This window comes from Nesoenas mayeri, assembly GCF_963082525.1.
Source record: "Nesoenas mayeri genome assembly, chromosome: 30".
NCBI classification, from domain to species: Eukaryota; Metazoa; Chordata; class Aves; order Columbiformes; family Columbidae; genus Nesoenas; species Nesoenas mayeri.
Genome location: NC_137564.1, coordinates 1,424,893 through 1,442,210, shown reverse-complemented (window position 1 = coordinate 1,442,210; position 17,318 = coordinate 1,424,893). Strand labels below are relative to the sequence as shown.

The 17,318-nt window shown below is 61.0% G+C and overlaps 2 protein-coding genes across 3 annotated transcripts; one reads left to right on the top strand and one right to left on the bottom strand.

Moving 5' to 3' along the window:
* Positions 1-1,488: 1,488 nt before the first annotated feature.
* On the bottom strand, positions 1,489-8,205 carry HCN3 (hyperpolarization activated cyclic nucleotide gated potassium channel 3; the record flags this gene model as incomplete). The annotated part of the gene is made up of 8 exons (XM_080360975.1): positions 1,489-2,633; positions 3,237-3,401; positions 3,585-3,825; positions 3,930-4,076; positions 4,406-4,624; positions 4,741-4,902; positions 5,055-5,484; positions 7,898-8,205. The coding sequence occupies 8 exons, from the start codon at positions 8,203-8,205 to the stop codon at positions 1,489-1,491; spliced, it is 2,817 nt and encodes a 938-aa protein (XP_080217101.1).
* Positions 8,206-8,631: 426 nt separating this feature from the next.
* Positions 8,632-16,974, top strand: CLK2 (CDC like kinase 2). Of its 2 annotated transcripts, none has more exons than XM_080361288.1 (13): positions 8,632-8,781; positions 10,248-10,417; positions 10,550-10,784; positions 12,467-12,560; positions 12,912-12,978; positions 13,555-13,671; positions 13,859-14,025; positions 14,477-14,571; positions 14,889-15,018; positions 15,336-15,418; positions 15,643-15,722; positions 15,858-15,948; positions 16,327-16,974. In XM_080361288.1, the coding sequence occupies exons 2-13, from the start codon at positions 10,248-10,250 to the stop codon at positions 16,507-16,509; spliced, it is 1,512 nt and encodes a 503-aa protein (XP_080217414.1). In that variant the 5' UTR covers positions 8,632-8,781; the 3' UTR covers positions 16,510-16,974. The 2 variants fall into 2 exon arrangements, with proteins under 2 accessions (XP_080217414.1, XP_080217413.1); XM_080361287.1 differs by having other exon boundaries at positions 12,464-12,560.
* Positions 16,975-17,318: the final 344 nt, after the last annotated feature.

Here is a 17,318-nt window from a genome sequence, read left to right as displayed (position 1 = left end):
ACCGGGGGACGCGTGGCTCTGCGGGGACACCTAGGATGACCGCTACGACATGGACATGATGCAGTGTGGACGCAGCCCGGCCGCAGACCCTGCCTGAGGGGCTGCGGGGAGACACCGACCTCGGGCACGGAGCAGGACACGCGGAGCTGGAGGCCGTGAAAGAAAAGGCAGTACTGGACACTCCCCCCGCAGTGGACACGCTGATGGGGTCTCACCGAGCGGCCCCGCGGTCCGGACTGGTCACAACATCCCAAAACACGAGGGGGGAGAACCGAAGACCTCACTTGGAGAAGGACCGCGGGGAGCGAGACCCTCGCCCGCCGCGCCGGGGTCTGGGGGGTCCCAGCGCGCGATGACAAGCCACAGTTCCTGGTCCAGCGGTGGGAAGCAGCTGGCGCAGCATGGCAGGGTGGGGAGGGGACACTACTCTAACCGGGACCGGTGACACGCTTGGCCCAAAGCGACACTGGAAGCGGAGCTCAGCTCGGCAGAGCCACGACTTGAACACACGCTGCTGACTACTGGCTCTGGGGGACAAAGTGGGTTGGCCAGGGGGGTCCCCAGGTCGTTGCCCTCCCGTGGCGAGACCCAGAAGGGACAGGGGAGGTGGCCCCACGTGTCACCCGGGCGCTGCCCGGGGTTGGCATCTCTTCGCGACACCTTTTCGCTGGCTGCAGCGCTGGTGACCGGCGTCTCCAGGCGGTTTGGAAACAGGACCGAGCACCGGGGGGAGCAGCCCCCGGGCTGAGCATCCTCCTGGGAACCACAGGCAGCCGGTTCCCCCCTCACCGGAGCAGGGCGAGGGTCCAGGGACCCAGCACCCCAAGGCAAGATGCTCCCCTAAGCTGGGGAGAAGCTGCTCAGTGGGGGACCCACCTGTCCCCAACTTGTCACACCAGGGACCCCAGGTCCCAGCATTGTGCCCCAGGGGGGACCTGGCGCCGCTGGCCCTGGGTACCCGCACTCTGCCCACCTGGGGAGACCCCGCCGTGGGCTCCAGCCAGGGGGCTGCCTCTCCGCCCTCTCCCAAAAAGCAAAGGCAGAGCTTCCCGGGGACGCAGGCAGGTGTGTGCCGGGACCTGCAGGAGCCAGCAGTGCTGGCCTGGCCCCCCGGAGAGGCCGTGGGGCACACGGGCAGAGCACGGGGGGACCTGGACCCCGAGGAGTGGCTGTGGGGAGCCGGGCTCCCCAGAGAGGCCGGGGCGAGGGCTCAGGCGCTGCCTCGCCCCGTTGCCTCCAGGATGGGGGCAGGAATCAGGAGACGGCGATGGAGCAAGGAGGGGGAAGCCCAGGCAGGGTCCCCTCCTCATCCAGCCGGGGACCCACACCCGTCCCTGTGTCCCCAAGCCCGCAGCAGCCGGTCCGTGTCCCCAGCGCTGCCTCTCACCTCATCTTCCCTCCGCCGCAGCCGCGCTGGGGCCGTGGCCGGGCGCTCTGCCTCTCCCGCCGCCGGGGTCCCTCCTGCCTGCGCACGGGTGCCGCCGGGACTCACATGTTGGATGGGAGTTTGGGTTTCCCCGTTTCCACCTCGGGGCTGAAGGCCACGGAGCCCTTCCGGGAGGGACCCGCCGCCTGCCTGGACGCGGAGACCGGGGACTGCGCGGTGGACGCTCCCGCCGCGGGGCGAGCGGCTTGAGCCAGCGATCCTGAAGGCACCTGCTGCGGGTGTGCCGGCTGGCCCGGCACCCCCGGGCACGGCTTGGCGAGGAGTCCGGCTACCGAGGGAGAGGATCTGCGGGCCAGGTTCCCTGCGGATTTCCTGCCCTGCTGCAGGGAGCTCCTGTCGCTTTGCTGGGCCACCTTGTTGGGAAGGGAGGGCTGGGAGGCGGAGAGGAGCCGGACGTCGTGGGTGAGCCGCCCCACCGGCAGCCCCTGGATGCTCCTGTGCTTCACCAGCTGCTGCGGCTGCATCAGAAGAGAGACGTGGGAGCCGGTGGCTCGGGACAGGCTGTAGTGGAGCGTTCTCCCCGCCGGCAGCGCCTGCTCCGAGCTGGGGGACGGGGCCCCCGCCGTCTGCTGAAGCAGCGAGGTGGAGAGCGAGGCGCCGCGGGATTTGGAGAGCTGGGGCTGGGAACCGGCCGGAGGTTGCTTGGCCGGCGCCGGCAGCTCCGCTTTCTGCGCCGGCCGCGGCGGGGGCTGCGCCCCGGGGCTCGGTCTCTGCCCCCCGCTCTCCAGGGGCGCCTGGGGCTGGACCATGGGCGAGGAAGGCGAACCGGCGGCCGGTGTTTGCAGGTGGGACGGAGCCCCCGACGGGGAGCTCACCGAGGAGGGTCGGGAGCCCCCCAGGCTGGGCTGGGACCTGCGCACCTGCTTGGTGAGCAGGGTGGCCTCAGGGGAGAGCGGGCTGGAGATGGAGGAGGGCGGGAGGAAGATGTGGGCCTGCAGACTGTGCTGGTGAGTCAAGGCGATGGCCACGTTGGTGGTGGCGGCGGCAGTTTGCAGGGGCGCGTGCACCAGCGGCTCCCAGATGACCGGCTTGCCGCTCAGCTCCCGGCCCATCGCCATCTGCTGCAGGTCCTGGATGTTGTGGGCCACGTCCTGGTCGTGCTTCACGATCTGCTGGATCATCTCGTTGTTTATGGGCCCCGCGCTGTGCTCAGCTCGCTTGCGGAGCAAGATGGAGTTCTTCTTCCCTGGGTGGGAGGCACAAGTGTCATGACCCCTGGGAGGGTTGGCTCTTGGGGACACCATGGAGGGGAAAGTGTCTTGAAGGGAAGCAAGACCCTGGGAAGGGTCTGGGCTGGGGCAGAGGGAGAAGCGAGGACAAAACAGGCAAGTCCTGGCTCAAAAAATGCCAGGCTTGGGGTTGGCACCATCACCCATAAGGTCCATGACACTGTCACCCATGGGGTCCATGATGCCATCACCCATAGGGTCCATGACACCACCCATGGAGTCCAGGATTTCATGATACATAGGGTCCATGATCCCATCACCACAGGGTCCATGATACCATCACCCACAAGGTCCATGACATCATCACCCATGGGGTCCATGATGCCATCACCCATGGGGTCCATGATGCCATCACCCATCGGATCCATGATGCCATCAACCATGGGGTCCATGACACCATCACCCATGGGATCCATGATGCCATCAACAATGGGGTCCATGATTCCATCACCCATGAGATTCGTGATGCCACCACCCACGGGGACCACGATGCCGTCACCAAGGGGCTGGGGTGCCGCGGCCCCCGGGAGCCGGCGCTGGATCCAAGGGCTGCTCCTCACCTATGCGGTCCAGCCGGTCCATGGCCACGGTCTCGAAGGCCCTGCGCATCATGGGATACTCCTCCAGCACCTCGTTGAAATTATCCACCGACAAGGAGTAGAGGCGGCAGTAGGTGTCCGCCCGCACGCTGGCTGTCCGTCTGCCCCGCGTCAGCAGGCAGATTTCTGCAGGGGAGACAGGGTCGGGTGTCAGGACAATAAAACACCACCCATAGAACAAGACCGGTGGGATTCGGATCCCCAGAGCTCGGCGGGAGGCGGATCCCAAGCACTGGCCAAGAGGGTGCAGTAGGCAGAAACATCAGGGGTGCCCCCACCAGCTCTCCAGCTCCCCCAGCCCAACCTCACCCCCAAAATAGGAGCCATCCGACAGCTTGGTCTCCTTGTTGCCCTTGGTGAGGATGCTGACCACCCCGTGCTGGATGAAGTACATCTTTTTGCCCACGGTGCCCTCGCGGATGATGAAGTCCCCGGGCTGGAAGACCTCAAAGCGCAGCTTGGTCAGCATGGCTGTCACAAAGTTGGGGTCGGCGTTGGCAAACAGGGGCATGTTGGCCACCAGGTTGCGGCAGTTGAAGTTGATGATCTCCTGTGGGGTGACGAGCAGCTCAGCAGAGACATCGCCGAGCGTGACCCCAGCAAACACCGCTCCTCCCTCCCCAAAGGCACCAGCACCGGCGTCCGGGCCCGTACCTCTTTGAGCGGCTCACTGAGCTCCCCCAGGATGTTCTCCTCGTCGAACATCTTGCCCTGGTAGCGGTGCTCGTAGTACTCGTGGATCCGCTGGCGCGTGTCCCCAGGCAGCTTGTGGAAGGACATGTACTGCTCCACTTGCTTGTACTGTGGGGACAATCAGAGCCACGCGGGGCTGTGCTGAAAGAAGTCGCACCGCACCGGAGGCCGGCAGCGCCGCTGGCCAATGCTTTCCGTCTCCTTGGCGACGAGGAGCTGGGACCCAGCCAGGATGGGGCCTCGCTATGCTAGACTGAACCCCAACATTCAGGAATGGGGCATCTCCATCCACACGGGCAGCCTGAGCCCCATCCTGCGGTAAGGGCAGAAATCTGAGCAGGAAACCCCAGTGCTGAGCAGGTTTGGAGCTGGACCCACTCGTGCCAAAGCATCCTCCCCTCAGTTACTGAGCCACGTGTTTCCCCCACCGCACTGACCTTCTCCTGGTACTGGCGCCGGGAGGAATCCAGCGACTGGATGAGGGCGGTGGCGTGGCCGATGAACATGGCGTAGCAGGTGGCCCCCACGATCATGCTCAGCATGGTGAGCCAAACGTCGGTCATGCCCTCGGGCGCCTGTTGGCCGTAGCCGATGCAGAGCATGTGGCTCATGGCCTTGAACAGGGCGTGTGAGTATTGCTTCCCCCACGAGTCGTTCTGCAGAGGAGGGAACAGCGGCGCTGCAGGCTCAGCCCTCCCCGGTAACGTGTAACCAGATCCTCTCGTCCCCCGGCGGATGCGCAACCGGCGTCACCCCGCGCAGGGGCACTCACCACCATGCGGTTGATGGAGACCCAGCAGTCCTCGGGGAAGTCCTGCAGCATGGGCACCAGGAACTGGAGGCAGCCGTCCCAGTGACACAGCAGCAGCATCATGCCGATGAGGTTGAAGATCCTCACCACGGCGCTGGCCAGGTCGTACGTCATGTGGAAGATCTGGGGAAAAGGCAGGAGCAAAGCTATAGAAAAGCTCTTTTTCCCATACGATCCTCAGAACCCGCCCTCCGGCCAGTTGTGCCATAAAGCCAGGGATCCTCAGCTTGGCCCAAGACCCTGAGCAGGGTCTTGGACCCCCAAGGGCTTCTCACCTCCTCCCACTGGTGGATGTAGCGGATGAGGCGCGAGAGACGCAGCAGGCGCAGCAGGCTGAGGATCTTGGTGAAGCGGACGATGCGCAAGGCTCGGGCTGTCTTGTAGACGTCGGAATCCACCTGGGTCTCCAGGTCAACGATGAGGAAGATGTAGTCAACCGGGATGGAGGAGATGAAGTCAACCAGGAACCAGCTCTTCAGGTACTTCATTTTGATGGTGTGAGGGTCCAGGATGATCTCCGTGTTGTCCTCCACCACGATGCCTGTCCGGAAGTTCAGCACCAGGTCAGCCAGGAAGAAAGTGTCCGAAAGCACGTTGAAAACGATCCAGGGAGGGGTGTTCTCATCCTTGAAGAAGGTGATGCCCACAGGCAGGATGATCAGATTCCCCACCATCAGGAGCAGCATGATGAGGTCCCAGTAAAACCTGCAAGGAGGGAGCGCAGGGGATGGAGCGGGATCAAGGTGAAGAGGGGAGAAACGGGGCACAGCAAAGCCGGGATCAAGGTTAGAGAGGCCAACACGGCGCAGAGATGGGCGCTCACGACACGTACACACGTCCCTGCCCACACGCACAACTAAGAGCCTTCTGCAAGGATTTGTGTGCGCAGAGGAGCAATTCTGCACCGGCTCTTGAGGCAGAGCACAAGGGAGGCAAATGTCACTCTGTGTGTGCAGGAAGTGAGGGCTGGGGGAGATGAGCTTGGCCGCCGCTCTTCCCTCTCCCGATGACACCCCAAGGCTGACATCTGCCCCATGGAGAGCGCGGGGAGGCCGCGGGCTGCGCTCCCTGCCGTGCGCCGTTCCCCGCCACCACCCAGCCTGGCTTAGTGGGATTTAGAATAAGCTTTGCTCGTTATGCAAACCAAGCACTGAGCTCCTGGTCAAGGGACTCGGGAGCCTGGGAGGCGGTTGGGATTGTAGGACGGGCGAGGCAGGCAGCAGCCAAGCAAGGACAGACAAGTGTCATCACCACGGGGAGGGCGGGAGGAACACGTCTGGTCCCAAAGGGCTGCTTGCGAGCACTCAACCTCCTTTCTCTGAGAGCGGACGAGCTCAGAGGCTTCAGAGGAAAAGCCAAGAGACACCGGGCAGCGGTCGATTACCGTTTGGTGATGCCGTGAAATTCAGCATCCCCAGTCACACGCAAATGCGGCTGGGATGTTTTCAATCTTCGCACAAACGCATGAAACGACTTTTGTCACGAGGCCCGTGACGGCTCTCGATACGGCTTGGCGGACCCTGCGCTCAAAGCCTTCGTGGGTGCCTGGAAAAGCGAGTCCTGCTCCCACCTTCAGGTGTCCCCGTCAGCCCCGGGGTGTGGGTTTCCACCTGAATCTGCAAAGGTGACCTCAGGGCAACTCTTGGATCCAAAGGGGCTTTTGCACATGACAAGAAGCCTGCGGGTGTTTCATACTCGGTGTCCTCACTGGGGCACCGGGCTTTCCGCGGGCAGAGGGAAGAGGATGGAGAAGCCGTGGCACCACGCGAGGCCCCTGCAGCAGGAGGGCACCGGAGCCTGGCAGGGACGGGGACGCCACCTCCCCGGGGCGAGGAGCCTCGCACAAATTAACACCTCCTTGCCCACAGCCAAGGTTTGCTGGGGCGGGCGAGGAGACGCCAGCGAGACAGAGAGGGCTGAGCCATCGCCTCGTGCGCTCCCACACACACTGCACCCCGATAAATGCTGCGTGTTGGGTGGGGAAACCGCCTGAACTCGCTGGAGCTCTTGATTCAGGTTTAGGCTTAAGCCCCTCAGGGCAGGCTCTGTCCTTTAGTGTGTCAGGCCGAACACACAGGGCCCTGATCTCAGTGGCCTTTGTGTATCCTCATAATGTGATAAACACCGGTGTAATCCCGCCGGCTGTCCACCTGCCAGCTCGCTCCATGTCACCTTCAGCGCAGGGCGCTGGCTGCACAAGCTGCTCCCGCCAAGCTCAGACTCGCAAACTTTGGGGAGGCTTCCCCAGGAAAAGGGCTCGAGGGGTTTGCAGCCCTCAGCGTCGTGCTGGAGCTGGTGTGCACGGCAGATCGGGGCCCAGCAGCGAGAGGAGTTGGCTCCAGGCGCCAGGGACCTGTGTTGGGTGCCAGCCCCACTCTGGGGTGCCTCACCCGGCTGGGGACATCAGCCGTGTCACAGCTTGCTGCGGGAGATGACTGCCTGGCAGCTTCATCCCCAGTAGACAAAGCCCACCCTACATGACTCAACATCCCCGTGACACCCAGTTCCTCCCACATCATCCATCCCCGAGCTCTCCCTGTGATCCCGGTGACACCGTGAGCCAGGCCCGGCTCCTCGCTCGGCGCCGTGCCCTCCTCCAGCAGCTCCCGGGGCTGCGGACACGGAGCCCGTGCTGGGCAGGCTCTGCCCGTGTCCCCGTGGGGACGAGGCGGCTCCTGACCAGACGCAGAGATTAAAAACAGAGAAGGGGGAGAAGAGGCAAAATCAGGCAGCCCCTGTCTCCTCCTTCACATGCTGGGTCACCGCAGGTCCCCGCTTCGCCTGGCCCAACGGGAGCTCCCGGGGGTTCGGGGAGGGATCGAGGAAGAAGAAAGTTCCCCGCGCTCCCCGGGGACGATGGGGAAGGGGTTGGGGCAGCGCGGCCCCGGCCGCCGGCGAGGGACCGGCCCCGCGGCGGCTCGCCCGGCTGCGCTGGGAAACCGCGTACGGTGCGCAGCCCCGGCGCCCGGCACTTGTTGCCCCGACGGGGCCGGGGTTGGGCCGGGCGGCGGAGCCGCGCTCAGCACCACGGACAGCGGCACCGGGAGGGGCCGGGGCGCGGGCACCGGGACACCGGGGGCTGTGGCACCGGGCGGGGGGCGCGGGGCCAGGGTCCCACCTGAAGTCGCTGTAGGGGTGGATGATCCAGGCGCCGGCCGACTTGACCCGCTGCCGTTCGATCTCCACGGCCCGGTGGCTGCCGAACATGCGCAGCGAGAACTTGTTCACGGCGGGCTGCAGCATGGCCCCGAGCTGCCGCTGCACGAACGTGCCCGCCGCCGCCTCGCCCTCCGCCACGATCTGCTCCGCCGCTGCCGCCGAGGCCGGCACCGCTCCCGCCGCCCCCGCGGGTGCTCCCGCCGCTTCCCCGTCCAGCACCGGCGGCTTCTCCCGCGGTTCGGGGCTCCGGCCCGGTGCCGCGTCCATGCCGCCTCCTCCGCCGCCGCGCTTCACGTTTCCTTCAAACGCCCTTGCCCGGGCGCCCTGTCCGCCGCCCCGCCGCACATGCCCGGCCCCGGGCGGCCGCTCGCTCGCTCGCCGCCCCCGGTCGCTCGGTCACCGACCGCTCTCGCTCGCCGGCTCCCGCAGCTCCGCCGGCCGCCCGCCTGTTGCGCACGCCCCGGCGCGGGCGCGGCTCCACGGCCCCGCCGCCAGCGGGGAGGCGCCGGCGGCACCGGAGCGGCGGCGGCACCGGAGCGGAGCGGGACCCCGCGGCGGGCGGGGCCGGGTGGGCGGGGCTCCGAGGGCGACGGCCGTCGCCCTCGGAGCCCCGCCCACCGGGCCCCGCCCCTCGGAGCCCCGCCCCTACGCCGTGTGACGTTACGTACGTGCGTGCGTGCGCGGCCCCGCGGGGACCCGGATCGGCGGCGCGTCGGGGCGGCGGCAGCGAACGGCGGAACCGGAGCAGCTGAAACGGGGAGGGCCCGGGATTCCCGGGGAGGCTCCACGGCCGCCATCACGGATTTCCTGTGGGACAAGCGCACCGGGCTGGCTGCGAGGACGGTGCGGAGCGGGGCGGGGGTAGGGGCGGGTTAGGCCGCGGCCTCCGTGGCTGGCGGGGGCGCCCCCGGTGTGTGCGGCGCAGGCCCGGGCTCGGAGGCGCTTGGCGGGGCCGCGGGTTTCCGGCGGGAAAAGGGGAGGTCGGATGGCCCGAGGAGGCCGCGGCCGGGCGCTGGGGTTCCCCTTGGGGTTCCCCCCGGGGTTCCCCCGACCCGGTGTCCCCCGGTGTCCGGGTCCTCTCCGTCGTTTGGCCCCGGTGTTTCCGCTTCGGGCGCTCGGCGAGGCCCCGCGCTCGGTGGAGGCCCCACCCGGCGGCAGCGGAGCTGGGTGACGAGCGCGGCCGCCATCATCGTCCCCAAACCGGTTCTAGAGCTGCTGGGAAGCGCTTGGGCCTCTTCGGAACGACCGTGCCCGGCCTTGGCGGGCAGCCAGCGGCGCCTTTAATTAAGCTAATTAATTAAAGGCTGGAAGCGGCGGTGAGAGCCGGACCGGTGGGGGGAACAGCGAGCAGCCCCACAGAGCCTGGGCTGACTCTGGGGGTGAACCTTGCGTGGTGTCCCCGTGGCTCCGCCGCACCGGAGACGGTGTTGCCTTTTGGTGGCTCTGCTTGGGCTGCCGGTGCCTGTGGGGCGGCAGGTGGGTGCGCGAGGGAGCGTTTTGGGGAGGAAAGCGGGCATTTGGGGGATCTGTGGGCAGCGGGAGCTCCTTTGGAGGTGAGGCATGTTTTGCTGGTTGATGCTTCGTGGCGAAAAGACGTGCGGGGAATGTCTAAGAGTGGCGGGGCGAGGTTTGGCGGTGGGAGCAGGGTCTGAAGGGTCTGTGCTCTGCGGCTGGCACCCCGTGTGCCCCCTTATGCAGAGGTTTCCTCCCTTCTTCTTGGTTCACATCCCACCAGAGAGGTGGAGGTGAGCAGCCCTTCCTTCCCAGGTGGGGTCTCCAAAGGCTTCGTTAAGGTCTCTGCGCGTGGCTGGGGTGGTTTTGCTCCCTGGACGCTTTTGGGCCCCCCCTGCTCACACTGAGAAGCGTAGATGTCACTTGTTTGGCAGGAAAATGGTGACATCTCTTCAGGAGCTGCCGCTTGAGTGTCTCCAGTACTGGTGCACAAGCACCAGTGATACCGTGAGCTTCGCTTCACCTTCTTTTGGTGTTTCCCTCCTTCCTGGGGAGCACAGTAGTTTTAAAAGAGAGAAGGTGAAAGCCCCCAAAGTGCAAATGCTGCTCCTGGAGCTGTTTCAAGTAGAGATGAAGGCTGAAAAGGGGAAAATAAATTGGAAGAAAGAACCACAGCAAGCACAGCCTGTGCGGGGGGTCACATCCTCTCTCATTTGGGGTTCTGGGATCCCTCAGGAGTTCGTCCTCTCCCTCTCAAATCCCTCCTGTGCTCTCAGACGGGCCGGTCGCTGGTGATCTATGCTGGTTTGTCTCGGGCGGCCGCCTCCCCAAGTCATCCCCGTGTGTCGTCCCCGCAGATGCCGCACTCTCGAAGGTACCGCTCGTCGGAGCGCAGCAGCCGCGGCAGCTACCACGAGCGCTACAGGAGCCGCAAGCACAAGAGGCGGCGGACGCGGTCGCGATCGAGCAGCAGCGAGCGTGACCGGCGGCACCGGCGGGAAGACAGTTACCACGTTCGGTCCAGGAGGTGAGTCCGCGAAGGCGAGGTGTTTCTGGGGTGTTCCTCCAGCTTGGCAGCCTGTTTTCTCGCGTGCTCCGAGCTGGAACTTTCCAGGCTGTGTTCATAATCGAATCTCCTCAACTTGCTTCCCCTCCCTAGCTACGACGACCACTCAGCCGACAGGAGGGCCTACGACCGGCGTTACTGTGACAGCTACCGGCGCAACGATTACAGCCGCGAGCGAGGAGAAGCTTACTATGAACCCGAATACCGTCATTCTTATGAGTACCGGCGCTCCCGGGACCGCGAGGGCAGCTACCGGAGCTGCAAAAGCAGCCGGCGTAAGCACAGGCGGAGGCGGCGCCGCAGCCGGTCCTTTAGTCGCTCCTCATCGGTGAGTATCCTGCTGTGCTGGGCCTCCCCCTGTAACCTTTCTCTCCCAGGTGACAAGCTGGGTAAGTAGACAACTCACTTTCTAACGCTCTCTCGGACTCGGCTTGAGAAATGCGTAGAAAGCTTTTTAAAGACAGCGGTTCTTGGCCACCGTCCTGATGCACCAGCTGGGCGCACGCGGCTCAAACCCTCTCCCGGTGTTGCCCGCGCAGAGGTGGGAGGAGGACAGGCGTACCTTGCGAGGCCGGCGTGTCCCCCGGGGTGGTCCTGGGGTCCTCAGCTCCTTTATCCCTGCAGAGCGCTGCTTTTGTTCAGCATTGCTCTTAATGAGCTGTCCTAGGAACCCCGGCCAAGCGCAGTCTTTTGTGCGAGGTTTGTACAGCAACATTCAGCTGGTCCTGTTCCCAGAGAGCTCAGTCTGCCTGCGACGGGCTGTTTAGTCCCTGGTTTTCGGGCCTATATTCTGTGGCAGGAAGCCCCCAAAAGTTTGATTGATTATTGAGAGTTAGATCTGAGCGAGATCCTTCTGGGCAGGCCCAGCTGATGTGGGATGTCGCGCGAGGGGCTTTGCGAAGGAGCTTGTGAACCGCTCAGTTGAGGTGGAGGTAGCAGCCGCCACAGGTTCTTCCCAGCGGTGTCCCTGCCTTTCTCTTCTCGTCTGTTCTGCTGTTCACTTTCCACTTCTGTCAGAGCCCAGCCACGTTCTCCGCTCCGCGGGTGGAGCTCTCCGCGTGGTCCGGGCTGTTCTGGCTGGATGTCCAGAGATGGGAACGAGGGCTGGATTCGGGTCCCAGGTCTGCTGGCTGGTTGCTCGCAGGTGTGGGGATACTTAGCTGAAGAACCGAAGGCAGGAATTTTCTCTTCTCTGGCATAAACCTCTTTATCTGCCTCATCCCAGGCTGTCCCTGTTCCCTGTGGGGCCTCTGCTTCTCTCCTGGAAGTTAGCCCTTCCAGGATCAGCTTCTTTGAGGGAGGGTCTATGAAGAAGTGTCACATCTTTCCCCCAGGCAGTCACTCGTAAATCCTCTCTGGTTTTGCATGGATCGTTGTACCGAGAATTTACTCCTGAAATCTCCGAATCCGTCTTTTTCCGAGTGTCGGGGCTGGGGGAAGTGATGTTGGGCGGTTGTTGGAGTGGGATGGGGAGTGTCCGCGTGGCCCTTTTGCTCGTGCGGGACTTCCCGGCACCTCCTTTCCGCTGCCGAGCGCCACGGCCGAGCCGCGCTCCGGCCTCCTCTCTTGGCGTTACCCAGGACCCGCGAGGCCAGTGCCGTTCCTCTCTGCGCGCCCCTGGGAGCAGGAGCCGCCGGCCCCTCACTCTGCCCCTCTCTGCTCTCTCTCTGGTTCGGGTGGGGCTGTTTGTAGGTTCTTTTATGTTTTCTTTTATTTTTTTCTTTTATTTTCCTTTTGTTTTTTTTTTTTTTCTTTTTTTGCCTACAACGAAAAGCAAACTGTTTTTTTCTTTTCTGAGCTAGTGTGTTGTATCTTGACATGTTCCCTTGCAATATCCCTATCGTTATATATTCCTCTGTGCCGTATGAATTGGCTGGGAATCTCCTCCTGCAACCCCTCCTCAAACAACCATGTGAATTTGCAAACCACCCAATGCGTGACGCTGGCTGCTGCGCTGGTTTGAAACTCTGATTGCTGAATGCTGAATTCCCTGTCTGCCTGGGCCAGCAGCGGAGTCGACAGAGCAGCAGAAGGGCCAAGAGTGTGGAGGACGACGACGAGGGGCATCTGATCTATCGCATCGGCGACTGGCTACAAGAAAGATGTACAGCCAAATCGTAACATAATTTAGCTCTCTAGTTAAGCTCCCATCGCAGTCGCAGATCTGTCTTATCTTTCTGTTTCGTTTTATTTTCACTGTTTATTAAAGAGAAACCCTCTCCTTCTCCTCCCCCCCTTTTTGTTAAAGCTACGTTTATATTTTTGTACTGTTCCTGAAGTTGACAGGGAATTAGGGCAGTTGCCTTGCGCAGCCGGTGTCAGCCTTCCGCTGCTCCGGTCTCTCGAGCTGTGTGCAGGTTTAGGTTGCAATGCATTCTCCTCTGCCTTGTGTATGCGCTGCAGCCAGGTCCTGCTCACTCCCTCATCCCTCTTCCTCTTTTTCTCTCCCTCCCAGATGAGATTATTAGCACTTTAGGGGAAGGCACGTTCGGCAGAGTGGTGCAGTGCATCGATCACCGCAGGTATGTCCGCCCCTGGGACGGGGAGGGGGGAGAAAAGAGACCACGGGTGGCGATGGAGCTTTTGGGGCTTTATAAAGAGAGACCACGGGTGGCGATGGAGCTTTTGGGGCTTTATAAAGAGAGACCCGGGTGGCGATGGAGCTTTTGGGGCTTTATAAAGAGAGACTACGGGTGGTGATGGAGCTTTTAGGGCTTTATAAAGAGAGACTACGGGTGGTGATGGAGCTTTTAGGGCTTTATAAAGAGAGACTATGGGTGGTGATGGAGCTTTCTTGGCTTAATGTGGCAGCCTGGGGGTGAAAATGAGTCTCTTGGTTTCTCTGCTGGTTTGGGGACTCGCCCCTGGGGTCACCCAGATGTTGGAGAGGGGTCGGGGGAACCTCAGGGCTGTTTGTAGGGAGGGAAAAGGTGCTGTTTTGGCAGATATCCTGTAATAACAGCCGCCTTCTGGCTTGAGAAGAGATGGCGAAAGGCTGTGCCGCGCAATTCGTGGGATGAGCCTGGTTTAGAAAGGCCTTTTTGCTTCTTGGCGCAGCTCAGGGGTTGATCTTACGCTTCCCTCCCGTTTCTGCCCAGGGGCGGTGCACGAGTCGCTCTCAAAATCATTAAAAACGTGGAGAAATACAAAGAGGCTGCTCGACTGGAAATTAATGTGCTGGAGAAAATCAACGAGAAGGATCCTGAGAACACGAAGTGAGTGGTGTCGGTGTTAGAGCGGAAGGGCAGCATCACTGTTGCAGGGATGGGGTGGGAGAAGGCACTTGATTTTGCGTTAATCTGTAGGTAGATTTTTGGCGGTATATCAGCTTGCTATGGGATAGAGAGTGAGCAAAGGGTAACACAGATGCAGATCTATCCTGAATAATAATCTTCCTTGCAGTCTCTGCGTCAGGATGTTTGACTGGTTTGACTACCATGGCCACATGTGCATCTCCTTCGAACTGCTGGGGCTCAGCACCTTCGATTTCCTGAAGGACAACAACTATCTGCCTTACCCCATCCACCAAGTGCGGCACATGGCCTTCCAGGTGTGCCAGGCCGTGAAATGTAAGTGCCAGGCTGTGAAATATAAGTGTTCGCTGGTTCTTGACCTGGAGGGCTGGGAAGCTCCCAGTATCCACGCCAGTTCTGCAACTGGTGGCCTAAACAATGAGTGTTTGCCGCTCCAGTCGTGGGGCTGAGCCTCCCTGCCCCCCCAGCCGTGAATATGCGCTTGGAGTGAATCCTTTTTCTCCTGATTATAAAGTTTTCCGATGCTTGTGGGCTGGCAGGAGCTCAGGGCGCTTCAGCCTTCACCTCCGCACACATTGTGGTGATCGATACGATGAGTCTTTGTGCTTCTGCCAAAGCATCTTGGCCTGGACCAGCCTGATTGTTCACCCCCAGTTCTAAATGTGCGCTAAACTGGTGCTAATAGGAGCAAGCTGAATTAATGGTGGGTGGGCGCGGGCTCCATCTCCTCCTGTTCCGTCACCCCCACTCTTGTTTGCTTCCTCAGTTCTCCACGACAATAAACTCACCCACACTGACCTCAAGCCGGAGAACATCCTCTTTGTGAACTCTGACTACGAGCTCTCCTACAACCTGGAGAAGGTAACGGCTCTGCCCCATCTTAGAGCTTTGCTCTTGGGTTCTTGATACCACTGACCTTACCAGCAGGTGGGAGGGGTTGGAACGTGGCCTCGGGGGACACGGGGGTGACAAAAACGTTCAGGGCCCGTGTCCTGAGCAAACAGCCTTGTAGTCTATAAGTAAGACTTAAAATCTTTAAGTAAGGCTTACCTGCCTGCTGGTGAACACTTGTCTGGGGGCTGTGCCAGCGCTAACGTCCCCTCCGAAGCTTTCCCAAAGCCTAATGAAGGGGCTAATTCCGCGTTAATTAACTGATACGACCATTCTCCCTCGCGAAGAAGCGGGACGAGCGGAGCGTGAAGAGCACGGCCATCCGAGTGGTGGACTTCGGCAGCGCCACATTCGACCACGAGCATCACAGCACCATCGTCTCGACCAGGCACTACCGGGCCCCAGAAGTCATCCTGGGTAGGTACCGCTCGCTCCTTCTGCAGAGCTGCCCGCTGGATTAAGGAGCATTTTGCTTCTGCGTCATTCAGTGGCTGTCCTGGGTTTACCCTGGGAGATAAGTGCTGTGTTTAACGTGATCTACTATTTTCTGGGAGGGTCAACAACATCTGAGTTGGTGTTTTGGCACTGCTATCAGCTGGGCAGTATATTGCCACCAACTTCTCAGGAGCCTGTCTGGAATGGGAATTGTTTTTCCAGTTAGTTTTGAAAAGGGAGAGGGATTTGGAAGCTTAGGCCGTAACTGGATCCTCTATTTAAAACCCATTTTCTTTTAGAGCTTGGCTGGAGCCAGCCCTGTGATGTGTGGAGCATTGGCTGCATCATCTTTGAGTATTATGTGGGTTTCACCCTGTTTCAGGTGAGAACTGTGTGCTGCGTGGCTACCTCCCAAGTGCTGAACGAGGATGCTGGCTGTTCCCCAGCACAGCCAGGAGCCTCTGGGACCGATGGGCTTCCCCCAGCACCGCAGTCTTGTAGAGACGACCGAGGTGTTGCCCAGCGAGGGGTCCTGAGGTAGAACGGGCTGGAGGTAGAACAGCCGCAATCCGTTCCGTGCCTTCCCTTTACGTTTCTCTCTCTCAGACGCACGACAACCGGGAGCACCTGGCCATGATGGAGAGGATCTTGGGGCCAATTCCTTCTCGGATGATCCGCAAGACGAGGTGAGCGCGGCCGGCTGAGCACCGTGGGCTCGCCAGCAATTCCCCGCTTCACGCGTAGCGGTTTTCCCCGAGGGATCATTGCTATGAGACCTTTTGTGCTCGAACGTGACGCGTTCTCACCTCTTGCTCCGACAGGAAACAGAAATACTTCTACCACGGGCGCCTGGACTGGGACGAGAACACTTCTGCTGGCCGCTACGTCAGGGAGAACTGCAAGCCACTGCGGGTAAGGGGGCAGGCAGAACACCTGGTTGCTTTAATCTCATTGCAGAGTCTTATAGCACCTGTCTCGTGAAGATTCTTGCTCTGGGCAAGCTTGGGCCACCAAAAGTGTAGGACCAGTGTCTTTACCAAGGAGCATTGGGGCCCAGACATAAACTAGGATTAAGCTGAGCTTAATCTGAGGAGGAAGAGGGCACGCAGACCTTGAGAAGTGGGAAATGTGGTGTGGGGGTGAAAACTCAGTATTCCACGCTTTGTAAAGCAGCTCAGAGTTCAGGTGTAGGATTAGCGATGGTTGGAACACACCAGTTCGGCCAGGGAAGGGACTGACGGGACAGGGCGCGGTGTCCTTGGCTGTAACTTGTCCCCTCCCTCTCCCCAGCGCTACCTGAACTCTGAGGCCGAGGACCACCACCGCCTTTTCGACCTCATCGAGAGCATGCTGGAGTACGAGCCGTCCAAGCGCATCACCCTGGCCGAAGCCCTCAAGCATCCCTTCTTCGACATGCTGGAGATGGAGCCGAGCACAAAAATGTGGGACTCTAGCCGGGACATCAGCCGGTGACGCCACAGGTGCCCGCCTGCCCGCAGATTTTAGCCCCCGTGGAGGCCCGTGTGATTTCAGACACTTGGTGCTTTTGTTTTTTAATATATATACATGAGAACTCCTCCCTGGACACATTTGTAAAGCTGTTAATATGTGAGATACTGTAAATAACCCATATTCTATATCGGCCTCTGAGCACCGCAGGCCCGACCTCCTGCTGCCGTTACCGTGAGACGAGGGGGCCTGTGTGTCCATATTGTAAATACCTTTGTTCACGTGTCGCTCTGTCTCCTGTTCTCCCCCCCTTGGTGTAAATACTCCCGGACTCGCAGCTCTTCTGTAGCTCATCTGTTTCCTTGTAAGTTATGAAACTGGTGGGACTGCATGGGAATTATTTTTTGGATCAATGTCATAGCCCATCCCCACACCAGAGTTTTATAAGAATTTTGTACAGTCTTTGTGGAAAAATAAATATGAAGTGAAAATAAACTACCCGGTCTGGGTTTGGACCAGCAGCAGCTCCTCTTGGGGCTGTTCCAGGGTTGGATTGGGGTCCTGAGGGGCAGGGGCTGTGCAGAGGGAAGGAACAGACATCCTTTTTGGGGAAAAACGGCTACTTTTGATACTGAAGGAAGCTCCAGAGACGAAACCATCGTCTGGTGTGGGTGGCAGCAAAACAGGCTCCCCTGTGATCAGCATTGAGGTGGGATATAGAAGAAGGAGGACAATGGGTATTCAAGATAACATGTTGCAAATCCAAGTGGAAAAGATGCACAGGAGCAAATCCAGGTCCTTATTTAGCACGAGAGAAACCTCTCCCTCCCCGG